At 58.0% G+C, this 19,410-nt stretch overlaps 7 protein-coding genes across 7 annotated transcripts; all 7 read left to right on the forward strand.

Annotated features, from left to right (window-relative positions):
• Positions 1-1,087: 1,087 nt before the first annotated feature.
• On the forward strand, positions 1,088-2,548 carry LINJ_36_4600 (putative alternative oxidase; the record flags this gene model as incomplete). The annotated part of the gene is made up of 1 exon (XM_001469799.1): positions 1,088-2,548. The coding sequence occupies one exon, from the start codon at positions 1,088-1,090 to the stop codon at positions 2,546-2,548; it is 1,461 nt and encodes a 486-aa protein (XP_001469836.1).
• Positions 2,549-3,552: 1,004 nt separating this feature from the next.
• Positions 3,553-6,150, forward strand: LINJ_36_4610 (putative gamma-tubulin complex subunit; the record flags this gene model as incomplete). Its single annotated transcript, XM_001469800.1, has 1 exon — positions 3,553-6,150. One exon carries the CDS (start codon positions 3,553-3,555, stop codon positions 6,148-6,150), a length of 2,598 nt encoding a protein of 865 aa, XP_001469837.1.
• A 3,024-nt stretch (positions 6,151-9,174) lies between these two features.
• Positions 9,175-12,072, forward strand: LINJ_36_4620 (ATP-dependent RNA helicase-like protein; the record flags this gene model as incomplete). Its single annotated transcript, XM_001469801.1, has 1 exon — positions 9,175-12,072. The coding sequence occupies one exon, from the start codon at positions 9,175-9,177 to the stop codon at positions 12,070-12,072; it is 2,898 nt and encodes a 965-aa protein (XP_001469838.1).
• Positions 12,073-13,237: 1,165 nt separating this feature from the next.
• LINJ_36_4630 (conserved hypothetical protein) lies at positions 13,238-13,822 on the forward strand (the record flags this gene model as incomplete). Its single annotated transcript, XM_001469802.1, has 1 exon — positions 13,238-13,822. One exon carries the CDS (start codon positions 13,238-13,240, stop codon positions 13,820-13,822), a length of 585 nt encoding a protein of 194 aa, XP_001469839.1.
• A 680-nt stretch (positions 13,823-14,502) lies between these two features.
• On the forward strand, positions 14,503-14,919 carry LINJ_36_4640 (putative 60S ribosomal protein L22; the record flags this gene model as incomplete). Its single annotated transcript, XM_001469803.1, has 1 exon — positions 14,503-14,919. One exon carries the CDS (start codon positions 14,503-14,505, stop codon positions 14,917-14,919), a length of 417 nt encoding a protein of 138 aa, XP_001469840.1.
• Positions 14,920-16,280: 1,361 nt separating this feature from the next.
• LINJ_36_4650 (asparaginase-like protein) lies at positions 16,281-17,390 on the forward strand (the record flags this gene model as incomplete). Its single annotated transcript, XM_001469804.1, has 1 exon — positions 16,281-17,390. The coding sequence occupies one exon, from the start codon at positions 16,281-16,283 to the stop codon at positions 17,388-17,390; it is 1,110 nt and encodes a 369-aa protein (XP_001469841.1).
• A 1,127-nt stretch (positions 17,391-18,517) lies between these two features.
• On the forward strand, positions 18,518-19,366 carry LINJ_36_4660 (conserved hypothetical protein; the record flags this gene model as incomplete). Its single annotated transcript, XM_001469805.1, has 1 exon — positions 18,518-19,366. One exon carries the CDS (start codon positions 18,518-18,520, stop codon positions 19,364-19,366), a length of 849 nt encoding a protein of 282 aa, XP_001469842.1.
• Positions 19,367-19,410: the final 44 nt, after the last annotated feature.

Genomic DNA, 19,410 nt, shown 5'->3' on the forward strand with positions numbered 1-19,410 from the left:
TCAAGTGTATTTTTATGCCCATCACCAAGGCCTTCTCCTCGGGTGCTTGAACCTCCCGCTTCGATGCATCTCTTGTTGTGCCCTCGCTTTCCTACACTGACAGTCGTTTGCTGAGGGTGCCTTGTTTGGCACACGCGCTCCTTGCATCAAGACAGGGTGCGCCGTGTATGTGTGCCTGTGATTGGATGTGGCATGTATGCGCATCGCTTCTTTTTCACTCCCACGCTGAGCTTTTTTTTAGGATCTTCGCTGCGGAAGCGGGGATGTTCCACGCTCTACTTGCGCATTCTCTTCCCCTCTTCCCCCCCCGTCGTACGTTTTGGCGGGCGAATGAGGCCGACAGGTACGCGATGACGAGTGGCTCAATGCGCGAAATGTGAAAAGCGCAGCTGCACCGATGAGGTGGTGGTGGCCCGTTGCACGCCGCCTCGATGTTTGAAATAATACCACACAAACCACAGAGGACAAAAACCGTGCCTGCGCGCGCTGCGCGTTCTTTGGAATCCAGTGAATTGCGCGTGTGCGTGCATGGCTCCAGAAGTCGACACACGTATTAGGAGTGGGTGCCACGGAGCGGTGAAGATGCCCTCTGCCGCTTTCTGTGGGCCCTTTCTCTCTCTCTCGCCCGTCCATCGGATGCCGCACCTATGGGGTTACAGCGATACTCCTGCCTTGCACTCTCACGCGCTAACGCCTCCTTTTTTTTCCTTCGCTTTGCGCGCGCGCTTTCTCTTTCTCTCTCTCTACCCCTTCCAGCCCCCCCCCCCCCCCATCGTGATCGGCGTGTGTGCCGGTGGGATCGACACGCAACAGCGGACAGCAACAAACGGAAAACACATCCGCAAAAAGAAGTTTGCACGTATACACACACGCGCGCACACACATGCAGACAACATTTACAGAGGTGTCTCCTTGGACAAGTGGTTATGACGATGAAAAACAACCGTCATTAAGCAACAGGGGGGAGAAACATCATAGGAAACACCAGCAGCCATACAAAGAGGAATAACAACAACTCTCTCTCACACAAACGCAGAGACACACAGAGACATTCGCGCACACTGGAATACACAAAACACCTCTATTCATGCAGATGATGATGCGACTCCACATCCGCGTTGCATTGACATCGCTGCCAAGCAGCAGAGGTTACGTCTCCAAGGAGGGCGGCTACCTCGGCACTCGCCGGCCCGCTTCGCAGGCCACCTCGTCTGTGGGCTTCTCGGCGAGCATGTCGGCATCTTCGTCGAATGCGCTCGGCACATCCTCCGCCCGTATCAAGCCCTCGTCTTACCTGTATTGCTCATTCATGGGCCACTCCACACGCTTTGCCGCGATGGCGCCTCCGCTTACACGCGCCGGTATCACGCAGCTGGAACGCGAGCCTCTGGCGCATAGCACCCCTGGCCGCATCAACGACCACATTTGCATTGGTATGGTCAAGACGCTGCGCTGGCTGGCCGATCGCGCCTTTCGTGAGCGGTACATCCACCGAGCAACAATGCTGGTAACCGTTGCGGCTGCAGCTCCAGCAGCGGGCTCTGTGGCGGCGTATTTACGCATGCTCTTCAGGCGGAGCAACAGCAGCAGCGCCTGCACAGGCGATTCACAGATGCCCACAACAGCCGAAGCGAGCTCCCCGTTTCTGGCCTTTGGCGGCTCTCCAAGTGCCGGCGCCGCCCCACCTATTCCTCCTGCGTGCCGCTCCTTCGCCATGGCGCGCCCCTCACTCTACATGTCTACGTCCAGCGCCACCATGGAAGGAACAGGGTCGACACCAGAGCATTCCTATGTGGACGAGCTCCGCGGCCTGCTTGCGCAGTGCGAGAGCCACGCCGTTCATTACCAGGTACTGAGCTGCATGGCCGAAATCACCCTTCTTGAGCGCGGTCTCGTACTCCTGCTGCAGGCAGTACACTTTACCATTTACCTGGCCTTGTTTCTCCTCTATCCGCGCATGGGCTTTCGGCTCATGGCTTACACAGCGGAGGAGTCCTCTGTGGTGTGGACGCAGATGGTGAACGATGTCGACCTTGGCAAGATTGCCGAGCCGCGTGTGCCGCAACTGGCACTGCACTACTGGGGCCTAGAGGGGGTCTTTACCGCACAGGCGGCGCCACTGCCGAAAACGGTGGCTCCGCAGGAGCAGGAGGCGGCTCTCTACAAGACCAGCGAGGGACTTGTGACAGAACAGATCCCTGTTACTGACGCGCCGATATCGGGTGCCTCGCCGGACGGTGGCGATAACGGCCATCGGGCTGCAACGCCTCTGTCACGATCCGCCGACCACGTGCCTGTGCCTTTCGCGGCGGCGGGTTCTTGCGACGACAGCGCTGTGGACAGTAAGGAGAGCGAAGAGCGCGTCATCACTACCTCCGACCGTGGCGCCGGCCCGGGGGCGTCCGTCTTGACGCTGCGCGATGTTGCACTGCTCATCCGCTCTGATGAGATGATCTTCCGCGACCTGAATCACGAATTGGCGAATAAGCTGGACATGCAGCCGAGCTGGACGCAGCGCCTCTTAGCATCCCTCGGCGGAGAGAAGTAGCCGGGAAGTCCAGCGCAGAGACCGTGCACAACACGGACTGAAACGTGTGCATCGGGTTTCGTATAGGTGTGGCAATCTCAGCCTCTGGGGAGGAGCGGCAGCGCTCTCGCGCCCTTCAACACGCTGACACTGAGGGAGTGTCTGATGGTGCTCCAACAGCAAGAAGGTGATTCTTCTCGGAGCCCAGACAGACATGTACATGCGGGGGCAAGGAGGTGGAGCTGTGCCTCTTCTTCCTTTAGTTGCTGTTTTCCGCCTACTCTTCCTTAAATGTGAGAGTTGGGTATTGCACCCTTCTGTTATCCTTGCTTTTCTACTTCCTCAGCTTCGTGCGCGTACGGCTCCAAGCGGCGGTTGTGTATTTTGGTTGGCTACCGACCTCCAGCGTTTGTCTGCTCACCGCATGGCAGGCAGCAGCAGCAGGAAACGTAAAAGTGGAAGACAGCCAATGACTCCACGCGCGTGCAAAGACGGCGCCGCTGGGATGTGCGACGGCTCTCTCTGCTCTCCCGTGTGGCGGAGACGACTGTGCGGAGAACACTCAAGTTCTGTATGTGCATGGAGGTTTGTGCCACCCCACGCCCACACTTCTCCCTTTCACATTTCCCCTTCGCTCCTGTAATGCGCTCGTTTTTCTCCCTTCTTGTATCGTTCTGCGACAGCATCCACGTGTGTCATTGACGTCATAGAGAACACTGCCTCGGCCCTTGGAAGCTTCACGCAACTCCGGCGCGCGCGCACGCACGCACACACACACATATATATATGCATGGATGTATGTGCATTGATACACACACATACATGCACACACAAAGCAAACAGTGACATAGACGTAAATCTACGCCGTTGTTCTTGTTGACTGCACGCACACAAACACACAGACAATATACATACACACGAACGCTCGCTTGCATCGTTTACCTTTTTTTTGTAAGGGGCAGCGTTATCATCCATATCTACACCGATTCGTTTTTTTTTCGTGCCTGTGTGTCCTGGCGTGGGCAATGAGCAGCACGACGGATTGGGCCCGCTTCCTCGCCGCGCTGGAGAAGCGAGGGGTTCGGTTTGATCAGGTGCAGTACGCCACTGACCGCCAGGAGGTCATTCGTGCGACCGGCATTACAGATGCCCTGAGCATCGCGGTAGTGGAGACGGTGTGGCAGCGCCACTGCAACAGCGGAAGAGATGCCTCGGACTCGATACCACTGGACCACCAAGGCGCTTCCGCCAGTAATCCCACACCCACTCGCACTCTGGCACCGCTTCTGTCTCAACCAGCACCCGATGAGAGAGGGCCGGCTACGTCTGCCAGAGCCTCGAACGGCGGTGTGGCTGGCCTGCCGGCTCTCCACGAGCTCTCCCAGTTGACAAGGCTGCCAGAGGAGTTGCAGGACACCGTGTTGGCGACAGAAGTGCTGGCGGCAGCAGTCGGGCTTGGGGGCGTCTTCCTCCAGTACACGCCAGCGGCACCCGGCACCTCGAGCGGCATCAGCCCCAAAGAGGGCTTTCAGGTCTCGCCGCTGGTGCCTGCGTCGATGCGGAGCCTGTGCGAAACTGTCCTGCCTGTCGCCGACGCCTTCATGGCACTTCGCTGCATCGAAAAGGCCGAATACTCCAGTTGTAGTCTTGTGCTCATGGCACTCGGCGAGGTGGTTTCCGAGATCAACACGAGCTACGCTCACCAGGTGTCCAAGCTGCAGCTCTGGAGTGAGGGGCGGCCGATGCCGCTGATGGGCGTGGTGTCGGAGATTCTCCGTGTCGGGCATCACGTGGTACGACTGCGGCAAGTGCTGCCAATGGATCTGATTTGCTCAGCACTCGCTGAGGCGGCGGCGGCGGCTCCGACATCGTCGACTTTCGCCTCTCCCTCTACCGGGCTCGTGGGCCCTCGCATCTTGAATCACCTGTGTGACCAAGTGAACAAGTACTCCGGAAGCTGCGAGGATCACGAGCTGCTGACGCTGCTGCTCCGCCGCTCGCTTGTCCCGTATCTGCGCATGCTGCAGCGCTGGATGCACAGCGGCGTGCTAGACGACCCGTACGGTGAGTTCTTCATATCGGAGGTTTACCACCCAGCGCGGCCGTCCCCGACGGCTGCGAGTCATCAGCAGCAGCGACACGTTGGCCAGTTCTTTTTGGATGCGCTGGCGCCGTCGGCGACAGGCGCCGGGCGCGAAGGTGAGCTTGGAGCAAGCGGCTCCAGCACGGCTTCTCAGGGCCGATTCGGCTTGAAAAGACGTGCGACTGCGCAGCAGGACGTGGTGGCCTTTGACCGGCGCTTCTCCCTCAACAAGAGCCTCGTGCCAGTGTTCCTCAACACACCGAGTCGCATAGCCAAAATGGTTTTTTTCGCTGGTAAGTACTGCTGTCTCTTGCGAGAGTACGGCGCGGCACTCCCAGCGTTTCGCACCGCAGCCGTGCGTGGCGGTGCTGGCGCTGCTGCTGCTGCTGCAGGATCCAGGCCCGACGGTCCGGACGACGCCCTCTTGACTTGGAGCGGTGCGGACCAGCTTCAACGTCAGGTGCAGGAGTCCTTCGAGATCTCCAGCGGGGCCGTGATCCAGCTGCTGTTTAGCCCGTCCGTCGACTTACTCGGGCACCTCAAGTCTCTGAAGCTGTACTTTCTCCAAGAGCGCGGTGACTGGGTGGTGGACTTCCTCGACAGCGCCGAAAGCCTCCTCGCTGAGCATCCGGATCGCGTCAAACAACACTCGATGCAGGTGCTGCTGCAGGCGGCCGTGGCCCGCAGCTGCTCCAGCGATCCGTACCATGACTTGATCGGGTGCAGCTTTGCGAACTGCACGTTGGAGGAGCTGCTGCAAGAACAGAATCGGCAGCGCGACAGCGGCGGCGACACGTTGACTGCGGCCGTCGGCGAGGGTGCGACGACGGCGCTGCCGTCCCGTCGGAGCATGGGCGGTAACGGTGGCGAAGTCGACGCGCGGCGCAGTCTGGAGCTGCTTCAGCTCGAGACGGACCTGCAGTGGCCCTTGACGTTGGTGCTCGATGGAAAGGTGACGCATCGTCTCAATGTCATCTTTCGGCTACTGGTGTGGGTGAAGACCTGCGAGCGGCACCTGTGCGAGCTGTGGTATACAAACGAAATCCTTGGCGAGTTCAGTGCTGCTTACGGGCTGAAGCACCAGTTTGTGCAGTTTCTGCGTCAGTTCCAGTTTTACGCTGCCCATTTTGTGCTGGAGCCGCTGTGGAGTCGCCTCATCGCGCGCATCGGTCAGGCAGACAGCGTTTTCGCCATCTCGCAGGCGCTCACGGACTTCTTCGACGGCGTGGAGACGGGCTTGGTTCTCTCCAGCACTCAGCGCTTCCGCAGTCTGGCACACATTCTCGAGCTAACGGAACGTTTCTGCGCGGTAGGGATGCACAGCAGTACAGCGACAATGCCGCTGATTGAAGCAACGCTGCATTCTGTCGAGGACCAATTTCTGCGTGCGCTGTCGGAGCTTGCCTCGCCGATCGGACCTGACTACCCGCAGTTGGTGCCGCTGCTGACATGGATCGACTTTAGCCGCTTCTACGACCAGAACAACGTTTATCATGTTCAGCACGGCGCAGCAAGCTCTGCAGCAGGTCGTAGTATGTAAGGGCGCCGTGGGGTCAAGGGTGTGGAAGCAACCGGGGCGGCGAGTGTGTGGGAGTTGTGGGCAGCAGTGACCGGGCTACACCTGTGCAGCATCGCAGCCGCTTGCCCTGATGCTGCTTGACCCTTTTAGCTGCGCCGTTCTCTTTTCCCGCCTCTTCTTTGCTGTGACTAATGTAGAACGGGGCGACGAACGAAGAGCAACAATGCCGGATGTGTCCCTCGGTTTGTTCTTTGTGAAGGAAGGGTAGGGGGAGGGGTTTGCTCTACGGCAGATTGATGCATAGAACAAGCTGAACCCTAAAACGGATGAGCACACATGCTGCGCTTTCTCAGACGCGTTTTAGCTGCCTGCTTGCCCCACACGAGAGACGTGCACGGGTGGGGGATGCGATGATGCGGTGCATCAGTCGTTTTTTGCACAGAGATAGCGAGGCTGGGGAGCCGCAAGGCATGCGGCACGATGCTTCCACCACGACTTCTTGCACGGGCTGCACACTGTCTGTATCGAGGGACTTATGCTCTTGGCCTTTCTCCCCCTCTCATGCATGTCGTGCTCGGTTCTCGCATGCCGGGACGAATCTCGACCACTGCTGTGCCAATGCTCCCCTTCTCCTCCCTTTCCCCTCAAACACGTCCTGCGTTCCTTCGCTAGGCTGCCTCCACCAATCCACCCCTTATCTTTGAGTGCCTCATTGCCCTTCTTTGCCGGTGAGGAGGGAGCGGGTCGATGCACGAAAAAAAAAACGAATATCGGCACATCCGGGGCAGCGACGACCACACCACGCTCGCATAAGCCCTGTGCGTGTGTGTGTGTGTGCCTGTATGTGTAGTTCACAACCCTCCTCCTCTCCCCTTTTCTTTTGTGTGAGCATTTCTTCTGCTGCTCTGCGTCACACATGGCACACGTGGTGCATCGAGAAATAGATGTACACCCCTCGCACACCCCACACCGCCGAGCCTACAGCCACACGGAGAATAGAAAAGGGGAGTGCCACCGGCAGTGCCGCCTCCCTTTTCATTGTAAACAATGCAGTGCCGTGCTCCTTTTGAAATCAGGAAAACACAAAATCGAAACTTATCATCATCGCATGAGGACTGGAAAACGAACGCAAGCCGAAGTTGTATGTTGCGTCCCCCATCCACTATCTTTCTTCACGAACAATAGGCTACGTGGGTCGTGTTCCCGGGTGTGCGTGCAGCGTGCGACGGTGCATGATTGGCCTCTGAATGGAAGAGATCCCACTTGAGCAGCACAGAGAGATGCGCTCTCGCACGCACGAGCAACATACACCGGATCGCACGCTCGCGGATAGTCACCCGCGACAAGAGCTTGGCTTTGCGCGAGAGTGAGGCATCCGCACACGCGAGGTCACTAGATCCCTCACATGGGCGGCTTTCTCTCCGCGCTGTGAGAGGTGTTCTCCGAGTGCAAGATGCTAGACCTGTGATTTGGTGGGGCCGGGGAGGCGTTTTAGGGCGTCGTTGCTGAAGGCGTTGGCAGCACTATACCTCGAAGGGAGCTTCCCCACTGTTGGTCTGAGCGTGAAGACGCTGCGTGCAAGGACAAAAAGAGGTGGGGCTCAGCCAAAGTTGTGGGGCGTAGGTGGCCAAGAGCGTTTCCGGCGCCGGATGACCGCGCACCCATCCAAAGAGTGCAGCCGCATGACTTGCTGCATGGGTGCGAGCGACTACCGGCGCGCCGAGCCGGCTGGACGGAAGCTGAACAGGCTACTCAACAGTGCTGCTCCACACAAGCTGCCGCTACTCGTGTGTCTGAGCAAGATTGACCGCGACCCTTTGCATGAGCACAGAGGCGTACATCGCGCTGCTGCAGTTGAGGAATATAGAAAACAACCTCTACATTGTCTTGCACATTCCCTCGTGTACGCAAGGAAGCAGCAACGGGGCTGTGGACTGGCTTGCGGGCTAGGGAAATCGCACGAGTGCGTTCTCAGACGTCGGCATACGCCAATGATGCAAGCACGCGAGGAACCGACGGACGCACACGTTCGGGCTTCTGGGCAGGCCGTTGTGCGCCCGCGGCGCAGCCTTACTGCAGAGACACGGATGAACGAGAAACAAGACAAGGAAGCTAGCAACCTAAAGCGAAGGTAAGCGTCTTTCCAACCCCTTTTTTTTTTGCTTGTGTGTCGCTCGTTTCGCTTCACCACCACCACCAGAGTCCCTCAGCACCATGGCTCATGGCAAGCGCATTGCTGCCCGCCATGTGCTAGCCCATTCCACAAATTTCTTGCCACCTGCCATCTATATCTTGTTCAGTCGTTTTGTTGTTGCGTCTCACCGGCTGTGACTTTTTCTGCACAGCGCCGCACATCCGAGAGACAGGGAGAGGACAGGGAGTGCTGCTGCTACGCTTGAGTGCGACACCTCGTCTCCATGGACAGGCTTCCCTCTCTTTACCATCCTTTCATGCTTATGCTGTGTGCCCATTTCTGCTCTGTCCCTTTTTTTTTTGGGCTTTGCTGCTGAGAAATGGCGGCTGTGTGGAAGACGAAGACGAAATGGAAAGAGGCGAAGAAATCGAAAATGAACAATGGCGGGCGGCGCGGTCGATCGTTAGGCTGCTGTCCCGCGTGTTGCGCAGCACTCTCACGACTGCTGTACTACTTTGGCACATTTTTATTGTTTGCTTCGAAGGGGATCGCGCCGAGGAAGTAGTTGCTCTGACGAACGTGCTTGTTCCACCGTTTGCCGCGGTGGATCATCAGCGCTACTAAAGTCTCCGTTGCAGTGTTACCGTTCTCTTCCTATCTTCCGCTCCATCACCTTGGTCAACGGTGCTTTCTCTTCCCGACGCTTCTTTCTCTCACGTACAAAGCCAGCGTCTCGACAGCAGAGCATACTCACGGCTCTTGTGGCGGAGTCACGCGGGTTCACAGCACTCCCTTGTTCCCCGCTCTCCCGCCGCTTGCTCAGACAGGCATACACACACACAAACACATACACACGGGGAGAGAGAGACGGGTACTGCTGTTCATCACGAAGCAGAACCGCGAAAACTACGATGTCGCTCAAGAAGAAGACGTTCAAGCAGCGTATTCGCAAGAATGACATGAAACAGCGGCACCAGATCGGCTCTGGCTTACGGAAGCGCATGGGTGCCGCTCGTCGCATCCGCAACCGCTACGACTCGGTGGATGACGGGACACGGCCAATGGAGATGATCGTGTCTGAGATTGCAGAAGGTACGGCTGTGCCTAGTCAAGAGGCGGTTCTCGACCCCCGCAGTCTGACAGACCTGCTGCTGCGTCCGGCTGCGTCACTCGTGAGCAACAACGGTGCGTCGGCAAGCGCCAACGTCGCCACCACCTCTTGTGCTGTCGCATCGAAGTCGAACTGTTGCAGCGCCATCCCATGGAAGAGGAAGTCGTCGAAGTCGTCCGCACTCCTCACCTCTGTGCCACTTGCAGCCGAGAAGGTGCTGCCGTCGTTGCCGTTAGCCCCTGATGATCCGCTTGCCTTGCCGGACACCCGCGTCTTCGAGGAGGAGGAGCGGCAGCAACGCCTGGCGAGAGAGGCGGCGGCGCGGCAGAACGAAAACAAGAACCTGTACCGCCACAGCGGGCAGCCCTACCTCTTTTGGGAGCGCGTTGGGCTTCATCCTGCTCTCCTTCAGGCGCTACGGGAGCTGCACTTTACCCACCCCACCCCCGTGCAGGAGGAGGTGCTCCCGAATGTACTGGCAAGCGGTGACGAGCTGCTGGCAAGGCAGCGGAGCAGCCAAGCGGACAAGAAGAGCAAGATGCACAAGCGAGTCGGTGGCTCTGGTGGGAGCGCCGTCCAGGATGTGGTGGTGTCGGCCGAAACGGGCAGCGGCAAGACGCTGGTGTTTGCGCTACCCATCTTACAGGACTTACTCACCACGCTGGGCACGGAGAGGGTCACCACCGCCACGCCAGCTTCACCGGCAGAGACTGTGCACAAAAAAGCGACGGCCCAGGCGGGTTCGGACGCCGCTGTGGCGCGAGCCGAGCTGAAGGCGAAGCGCCAGAAGCGTATCATGCACTCTCTCATCATTTCGCCAACGCGCGAGCTTGCCCTTCAAATCGACGCGGCTATTCGCCAGCTGACCAAGTTCGCGCCGCAGGTGGTGGTGGGCTGTGTGGTCGGCGGCATGGCCCAAGAGCGCCAGCAGCGCGTCTTGAACCGACACCCACACATTCTCATCTGCACCCCAGGTCGTTTGTGGGACCTGGTGCAGAAGAACGAGGGCTGCTACCTCGGTCACAGTGTCAGCCGGCGCCTGCACTACGTCGTCCTCGATGAGGCTGACAAGATGCTGCAATCAGGACGCTTTGCCGAGCTGCAGACCTTGCTGGAGCGCATCCACTGCGAGGTGCTCCCGGCGGGTTTCGCGCAGGACCGTGAGGAGGGTGCCGAGCCGGGCGAGATCTCCGTCGAGAGCGGTCGCTGGGACCCCGATACCGAGACGTTTATTCCGTTCGACAAGGAGGAGACAGGCGCGACAAAGCCGAGGGTGAAGAAATTGGTGGCAGAAACCGTCACCGAGGCGACCGAGGCACCAGTGGAGACAAAGAAAGGCAAGAAGCGCGCTCGCGAATCCGTGGAGGCGGCGGCGGCGGCGGACGTCTCATCAAGTTCGAAGATGAAGAAGGCAAAGAAGGTTGCTGCAGATGTGACACCAACAAAGAGCCGCAAGACGGCCAAAACGTCTGCGAAACAGGCAGCCGGCCTGAGGGAGGAAGAGGACGAGGAGGCGGCAGATGAGGAGGAAACGGCCAGCAAGTATGGCGACACAAACGCCGAGACGGATCACGGCGATGCTCGCCAGAAGAAGGACGAGCCACATCCTATCCCGATGCCGCCGGAGCCGGCTGCGGGGCACCGTGTCATCACCTACGTCACGTCTGCCACTCTGTCGCTGCAGACAAACTATGAGCGGCGCGACTTCTCGGCTCGCAAGAGCATCATTCGCACCTCGAACGCAGATGTGCTGAACAAGGTTCTGCAGCAACTGGAGATCAAGCTCAGTAATGCGCAAGTCTTCTCTCTTGCGGAGTCGGCCAACGTCGCCGCGCGCGTCAACGAGACATACCTCCGCTGCCCAGACAATAGCAAAGATCTGTACCTGTACTACTTCCTCAAGACCTACCACGATGATCGCGCCATCGTCTTCGTGAACGCGATTTCCATGCTGCGGCGCTTGGTAAAGCTGCTCGAGGTGCTCGGGATCGCCGTGGCGGGCCTGCATGCCTCGATGCAGCAGCGCCAGCGTCTGAAGTTCATCGACAAGTTCAAGCAAGGCAAAATCCACGTGCTAGTGGCCACCGACGTTGCGTCGCGCGGTTTGGACATTGATGGGCTCAAGTACGTTGTTCACTACCAGGTGCCGCGCACCACTGAGGCGTACATCCACCGCTGCGGCCGCACGGCGCGCTGCGGCGGCACCGGCCTTTCTGTGCTGCTCGTCAACGCTCAAGAGCACATGTCGTTTCGCAAGCTGATGGAGTCCCTAGGTCGGAAGGAGAGTGAGGTGGAGACGTTTGCGATGCAGGCGACAATTGTGCACCAGCTCCACAGCCATCTGCGCATTGCGTGGCAGATTGATAAGCTGCAGAAGGAGATCGGGAAGTCCCGGGCGAACAATCAGTGGGTGAACCGGATGACGAAAGAGGCGGACCTGGAGACGGACGACATGTTCGACGACACCGCAGATGCCGAGAATCGCGAAAAGCAGAAGGCCATTCGCATCTTGCAGCGCGAGCTTCAGCTGCTCGGACGGAAGTTCACGGGCCAGTATGGCGGCAAGGGTGCCTTCCGCACGAGCGCATACGCTCTGGGTGCCAAGCAAGCAGAGCAGCACCTGAAGGAGCGCGCTGACCGTCAGACGATTCGCGTGGCGAGCAAGAAGAAAACTTTTGCAGCGAACGGCAAAAAGTAGCGCATGCCGCATTAGCGGACACGGAGGGAGTGACGGCTGCAGTAAAGGCATAAAGAAGCGAACGAAAAAGAAGGATGAAGCAGACATGAGATGTCTGTTCTTCCGCTTTCTTTTTTTTTTTTGCGTCTGTGTGTGTGAGGGAGGCGGGAGGGGGCCGGGCTGTGCTCGCTCATGCTCACTCTTGACATCCTGTCTCACCTGTGCCACGCTCATTCTCTTCCCCTCCTTTGCTCCCGTGGCGTGACGCACTGGCCCAGGTCCACCAGAGGCGAAGGCGGCAACGGCGCTTGCATGATATGCCACTTGTAACGTTCTCTTTGTTTTTGCTGGTGTGCTGTGTGAGCGGTAAGCGACTGCGTGATGGCGCAGATTTAAGATCGAATAACAACGAACGAAACAAACGCATTCGTACCGCTCTCCTTCCGTGCCTTGGTGAGACGGTTGCGTTCAAACGTTGTTGAATGCATTTTTTTTTGTTTCTCGGTCCCCTGACTCCTTTTCATCTTTACAGCAGCCGACCTCCTCCGCAGTGCTCGTACTCATCGAAAAGAAGCGGGGAGTATGAGAGGGAGTACACGCATCTCTGTGTGTTGAGGGGTACGATACAGGGGGTGAGGCGGTGGGAAAACAACGATTTGTTGCGCGGTAACACAACTGAGTGTCTCGCATTGGCGCACAGCTTGTTTGGCGGTCGCTGCTGCTTCTGATGTGGGGCAGCGAAAAGGACACGTACCGGACCGAAGTGCTCTTCACTTCTGCGCCTGCCCCGCAGTGGAACCGCTGGAGCGGAAGGGGCAGCAGTCATCGTGGAGAGGCAACGCCCGTTTTATGTACCGTCCCTTCTGCGACAACAACAAAACAGATACCCCGTCAAAAGAAAAATCGAAACACCGGTGTCGGTGAAAGCATCACTCCTTTCTTTACCCCCCCCCTCCGCCGCCCCACTTGCTTTCTCCGGCTACTTCTCGCAGTACACGCGACGTATCGAAAGGATATGCCGTATGCGCACCTCAACAGCAGCTGGCAGATTAGATACACACTTGAAAGCCCGGCGTGTCTTTCTCTCTCTCTCTGCAAGACGAAGGAGTGGAAGAGCCTAGGCGGTAAAAAAAAGAAAACGCAAACTAAACCAAGACAAAAAAAGGCACGCTGCTGTTTGAAGCGAATGCGCCGTGCGGGATGGCGCGCGGTGACACCGACAGCCGCTGTGGTCGGCAGTACTCGTGTGTCCCAGGCACTCGCGTTGCCATCGTCTGCGTCGTCCTGGTCATTGTGCGACTGCTCGTACGTGTCGGCTCAGTGCCGCTTTCATCACGCTGTTGGCCTCCTTGGGCGCACGCGGATTACCCGCTTTGATCTGCGCAAGCACGAGATGGAGAAACGGCGTCTTCGCGAGCTGGAGAAGGCCGGCATCGACCCGACGGACGACGACGACGCGCCGTGGATCGCCCCTGAGGAGCAGCAGCGGCTGGACGAGGAGGAGGAGAGGCGGCGTGCCGAGATGGAGGAGCAGCGGCAAGCGTTTATAAAGAAGCGTGCTGAGGAGGATGCGGTGAAGCGGCAGAAGTTCAAGGAGTTCCGAGCGAAACAGATTGCCATGAGTCGGCACCGCAAGGAGGCAGCGGAAGAGAAGAAGGAGGAGGCGCGGCAGCACCGTCAGCAGACAAGCCGTGTCGAGGTTGCTAAGGAGGCGAATGCTGCGGAGGATGGCGCGGATGCCAAAGACGCATCTCACCACGGCACACAGTAGGGGAGGAAACAGCCGCCGCAGTGCTGCTTCCATCGCCGTGCGCGTGCCTTCTGCGGCTTGTGCATACACGGTAGGAGCTGCCCACGGGAGCTCACACCGTCCTGACCGTGTTCCCCACATGACGTGGACACGGCTCATTTTTGTCGTTCTGTTTTCTCACATATCACGGACAAAATGTCGAACACACGCCAAGCGGCGCATCTTTCTCCACCCCACTCATCTGCATCTACGGCCTCATCATGGGCTGATGCACCTCTGGGATTGAGATACGCATGCATGTGTGCGAGCCGTGGTAGAGAATATGCCCTTTCGTGCATCGTGCCTCCGCTTTAGGAGAGAGAAAAGGGGGTGGGGCGTTGGGGGAGATGTGCGCATGTGTGTGATCGCTTTCTCGCTTCCTGGCGCTCCCCTCAAGGAGCACGGAACGACGCTTTTCGTTTCTCATCCTCGCAGGCATGCGAAGTCGATGCACCCCCGTCCCCCTCACAAACGGACGCACGGGATCCCGTGTCTGCTCTCACGGTGCTCGGCATGCGGCTTCTCCCATTTGATTACCCCCCTCCCTCCTCTCCGTGTCTGTCCGTCTCTCCCCTTTTTAAATCCTTTCCATCACAATGTGACTCGCGTGCACTTCTCCACCCTGACCACCTCGGCGCGTGCATTGCGCGGCCACACCCTGCATGGCTTCATCAGCCTCTCACACAAAGATGGTCGCCGTTCGCGCTAAGGTTGGCTCCCGCAGCTACGTCCGCCAGAAGCAGCTGGCCAAGGGCAAGAAGGTCTTCAAGATCGACTGCAGCATCCCGGCCGCCGACGGCATCTTCAGCGAGGATGTGCTTGGCAACTTCGAGCAGTTCTTCCAGGACAACACAAAGCTGAACGGGCGCAAGGGCAAGCTGTCTGATAAGGTCCGCCTGTCGATGAACGACAATGTTCTGACCATCAGCACCACGATGGCGTACCGCAAGAAGTATTTCAAGTACCTCACGAAGAAGTTCCTCAAGAAGAAGGACCTGCGCGACTGGATCCGCATCCTCGCCACCGGCAAGGGGACGTACCAGCTCAAGTACTTCAACATCCAGGACCAGGAGGAATAGTCGCGCCACCATACAGAGCCGCTGCTCTTTGTCCGCAAAACTCGCTCACACCCAGGCAGGGCGTTGCAGAGCCGTGCATGTGTGTGCGTGTGAGCGTGGACGCCCTTTTTTTTTTGCTTTCGGCGCTGCATCTCTTTTCCTTCGCTTCACACCTTCGCAATGCGTCACGCCTTTGTTCAGCGGCCGCCAGCGCAGCCTGACGAGGAGGGGAAAGTACGAAAAGGAGGCCGGAGGGTCACTGTAGCAGTAAGGAGCAACCAAAGCAAGCAAACAAAAAGTGGGCGCGTCTGCGGTGCATCGCTGCCGTGCCCGGGAGTGCGTCACATGCGTTCGGCATGAATGGCGTACGCTCAGAGGCTAAGTTGACGCTTTCGTTTTTTTTTTCTCTTTATTTCACCTTGACAAACTAAAATACCTGATGAAGAAACAAAAAATAAAAAGCGACACTTCGCACGAAAGACGACGGGGAAGCGGGGGCTCGTGCTGAGGGGGAGACTCACTGTGGTGACAGGAAGATGACCATGTGGATTGTGTGGGTTTGTGTGTGTGGGGGATGGGGGCGACAAACAGCAGGCGATGTGGCTACGAGGTCGAGCGGAGAGGAAGAAAGCCAAGGAGGAGGTAGATAAACCCGTCCTTCCTTGAAATCCTCAGCTAGCCCAGCCGGTGTACCTCGTGGCGTTCGAGCGACGTGCTTTTGCCGTCACGTGCAAACGACAAGTGGCACCCTTCACCACCCTCTTTGTCTCCTTGCGCATAGATATGTGTCTATATTGCAACCCCCTCCTCCCCCTCCCCCAATGCAGGACTTGGACCAAGGGGAGGTACGCGAGCCCTGCTTGTCAAGATACAGACTCCTCTTCCCACCCCCTCGTCTCCTCCTCTGTGTGTATGGGAATCCACCCTATCTTTTTCTTCGCCACCCTCTCTCGCTCCGTGCTCTCTCGCCTGCTGCGTCACGGCGTCGCTTCTGTGCTCGTGCGGGCAGATATCGCACGGCGTGCGTGACGGCAGCACTGGCAGAAGGACGGCTCTTTTCTGTTTTATCGCTGACAAACCCTTTTTCACCCCCTCACCCGTGCTTTGTTTCCCTGGAGCCTGTGGCAGCCGCGTGTGCCGTGACGGCGTGAGCGCCTGTGCGCTCGGCACCGCAAGCGGCTTACTTTTTTTTTGAAAGCGGCAAAGTTTTTTTTTTTTCTTTGCTAGATCGTCGAAACACTCGCTCTGCAGTGGGCTTTCATTGGCTTTTCTTCTATCGTACCTGCACCACTACGGGAATGGGCCTATTCATTTGAGCCCTCGTATCTCACCAAAACCCTTCCTCCTTTTTCTCTGTGTTAGTCTGTGTAGCGCTCGCCGCAATGCTGTACATCAGTAGCGGCCTTGTGGGTCGCAAGGCAATGAGCGGTGAGCTGTCCCCTGAGGAGGACACGTCGGGTGCCAAGGTACTCCTCATCAACATGCGCAGCCATCAGTCTGATCTGCTCGACCAAGCGCAGCGGAGCAACGTCAACCGTCGCAGATTTTTTCTCGACATTCTCCACTGCAACGAAGACTTGCACAGGCCGGGTGTGCCCAGCTTCGACGTGATGCAGCTGGAAAAACTGAAACTCTCGGCAGACCACACGCACGAGGACTGGATAGAGCTGGCGCAGCTCATAAAGAAGGAGTACCACCACTACCGCGGTTTTGTGGTGGAGAGCGGGTCAGACAACATGGTCACTACCTCCACGGCGGTCAGCTTCTTACTCGAGAACCTCGGCAAGCCGGTCATTTTCACAGGCTCACTCATCCCCGGTCATCGCATCTACACCGACATGACGCGGAACATTATCCTCGCCTTGGCGTTCGCCAGCTGTAGCCAGATCTGTGATGTGTGCATTCTCTTTGACGAGATGCTCTACCGCGCAAATCGCACCATCAAAATGAGTCGTTGCAGCTTGCGCCCCTTCGACTCGCCGCACTTCCCTCCTATCGCATCCATGCGCGGCGGTGTCCTGATAATTCGCAAGGTACTGCTCCGTCCGCACCCCACCGGCCGACTGCGCATCGAAGCAGAGTTGTCCACGAAGGTGCTGACGCTCGAGCTGGGCCCGGGAGCGCCGTTTGAGTTTTTCCGAGCTGCCATTGAGTACACAAGCGCTCCGGCTCTCATCCTGCGCTGCTACGGCAGCGGTAACGGGCCGACCCGGCGTGACTTTATGAAGCGCCTCCTCGCCATAGCGAAGACTCGCGACTTGGTGGTGGTGATTTGCACGCACAACCGCTACGGGGTGGTGGCGCTGTCCGAATACGAAGCGGGGCGTCAGCTTATGGGGGCTGGGGCCATCAGCGCCGGTGACATGACTCACGAGGCGGCCATGGTGAAGCTCAAGTACCTGTTCGGTCTTGGCATGTCTCCGGAGCAGGTGCGCAAGTACTTTGCTGTGGACATGCGCGGCGAAGTATCGTCGCCGTCCGCGAAGCTGTGAAGCGCCCTGGAGAGCGCTAGCTCCATGTAGGGCGTAAGAAGACACCGGATTCACTGTTCCTATACGCCAGCGTCTCCGCGGGTGCTTGTCGGAGCACGATGACGCCTTCTCTTCCCTGCCGTAACACTATCTCCATCCTCAGGCTTGCGCGCATGTTTTCCGCTATGTTTTTTTTTTGTTCTTGCGGTGCGGGCGGGAGGGGCGAGGGGCGTTGTTTGGTTTCTCCGACTCCTTACCGACGGATATGTCAGCACTATAGTTGGACGTGCTCGTTGTACTTCTGCACAAGCGCACAGGAGCGCGAAGAGGAAAAACATGTTGCACCAACCATGCAATCCAAGCCAACGGGGGGACACTCCCCTTCTTCTTGGCGAGGTGTACTGCACGGCATAAGCTGTCGGAGCAGATGACTGTCGCTTACCGAAACACGACGTGATATTCTGCGCCGTCGCCCCTACATGTCTCAGGCCTTCCGCTGCCCCCTTTCTCCCTTCACTCTCCTGTGACCCAGCTTCTGTACCAGGCCCCTTGCTTTCCTGAGGGACGGGTGGGTAGGTGGGTGGTGGTGCCGTGCACGCTCGCGGGGTCTTTGCGCTGTCGCGTCATCTCTATACTATGCTCTCTCTATCGTCCTTTTTGTCTATTTTTTTTTCTTTCTTTGTGATTCTCCTCATATCCTGTCCGCCTGCCTGGCTCCGTCTCTGTCTGCGTCGCTCTGTGTGTGTGTGTGTGTCTGCGTCCATCTATGACTGCACACCCCTGACTTGGAGCATGTACAGTAGTCGCGGCGGCGTAATCTTGCTTGGCTGGCGTTGAAGGCGCATCTATGGTTCACTGTGTGACACATCTGCGGTGTACCACACATCACGAAAAATATTCCATATATGTAGTTTGTTTATATATATATATATATATATTGTTGTCGAATAAAACTAAGCATACCAAAATCTACCCATCCACGGAATCTTAGTGGAAAAGGCTGCCAGAAGACGCTGTGCAGAGCGATTCGGCATTCACGCACAGCTTTCACACACGCGCACACGTACACGTACATCCCTCTCGTCTGTCTCTCTCTTCCTTCTCCCGCTTTGGATAATTTTAGGGGAGCAACGGGGCTGAAGAGTAACATGGGCAGTTCAAGCAGCAGACAGACGCCGCTGCCGGCGCGGTCCGCGGATACTGCTGCCACAGCCGAGGTGACGGCAAACACGACCGACTATCAGGAGTACATCAAGTTTCGTGACCAGCTTCTGGACTTTGCTCTCGGGGAGAGTGCCTTCGACTACACCGAGCGCCTCTTCGCCCAGAAGCCGGACAGCCCCGAAGTCATGGCGCTACTAGCAGAGACCACCTTTTTGTATGATAAGACCAAAAACAAGGTATCGCGCGAGCACTGGTGCGATCGTCTGGACCTGCTGCAGCGCGGCGTCGACGTGAGCCGTAAGTGCATCAACGAGAACAAGGATTACGGCCCGTGCTATCGCACCTACGTCATGTGCGCCACACGCGAGGCGGAGGCACTCTACTACATGAAGAGTTTCACGGGACTGGGGCTTGTGGAAAACTACCAGGCCATCATGCGGAAGGGCGTCAAGGGGATGGAGCTGCTGCCAACGGACGCGGAAATTCCCAACACCCTTGGCGCTCTGTGTGCGCGCTGTTGCTTCCGTTGGTACGACCCGTCGCGTGTGTACGCGTGGTTCTACGGGCTGCCAACGACGCGCAGGCTGCGTGAGCTGAGCGTGGACTTCCACAAGAAAGCGTGTGAGAACGACCCCAAGAACCTTGAGTACGCCTGCCGTTTGGCGCAGGCCTACTTCCAGCTAGGCGATCTGGCGAACGCGCGGCGATGGTATGTGAAGGTGCGCGATGAGATGCCGCCGCAGGAGCTGAAGGATGAGAAGTGGCAGGGCGTAGCACACACGCAGTTGTCCACGGCCTTTGTGAAGCCCAAGTGGAATGTGCCGTTTGCTTAACCTGAACTGTCGAGTGTGTGCGCGTGTGTGTAGAACACGGTGGC

The sequence above is a fragment of the Leishmania infantum genome, chromosome 36 (assembly GCF_000002875.2).
Source record: "Leishmania infantum JPCM5 genome chromosome 36".
NCBI classification, from domain to species: Eukaryota; Euglenozoa; class Kinetoplastea; order Trypanosomatida; family Trypanosomatidae; genus Leishmania; species Leishmania infantum.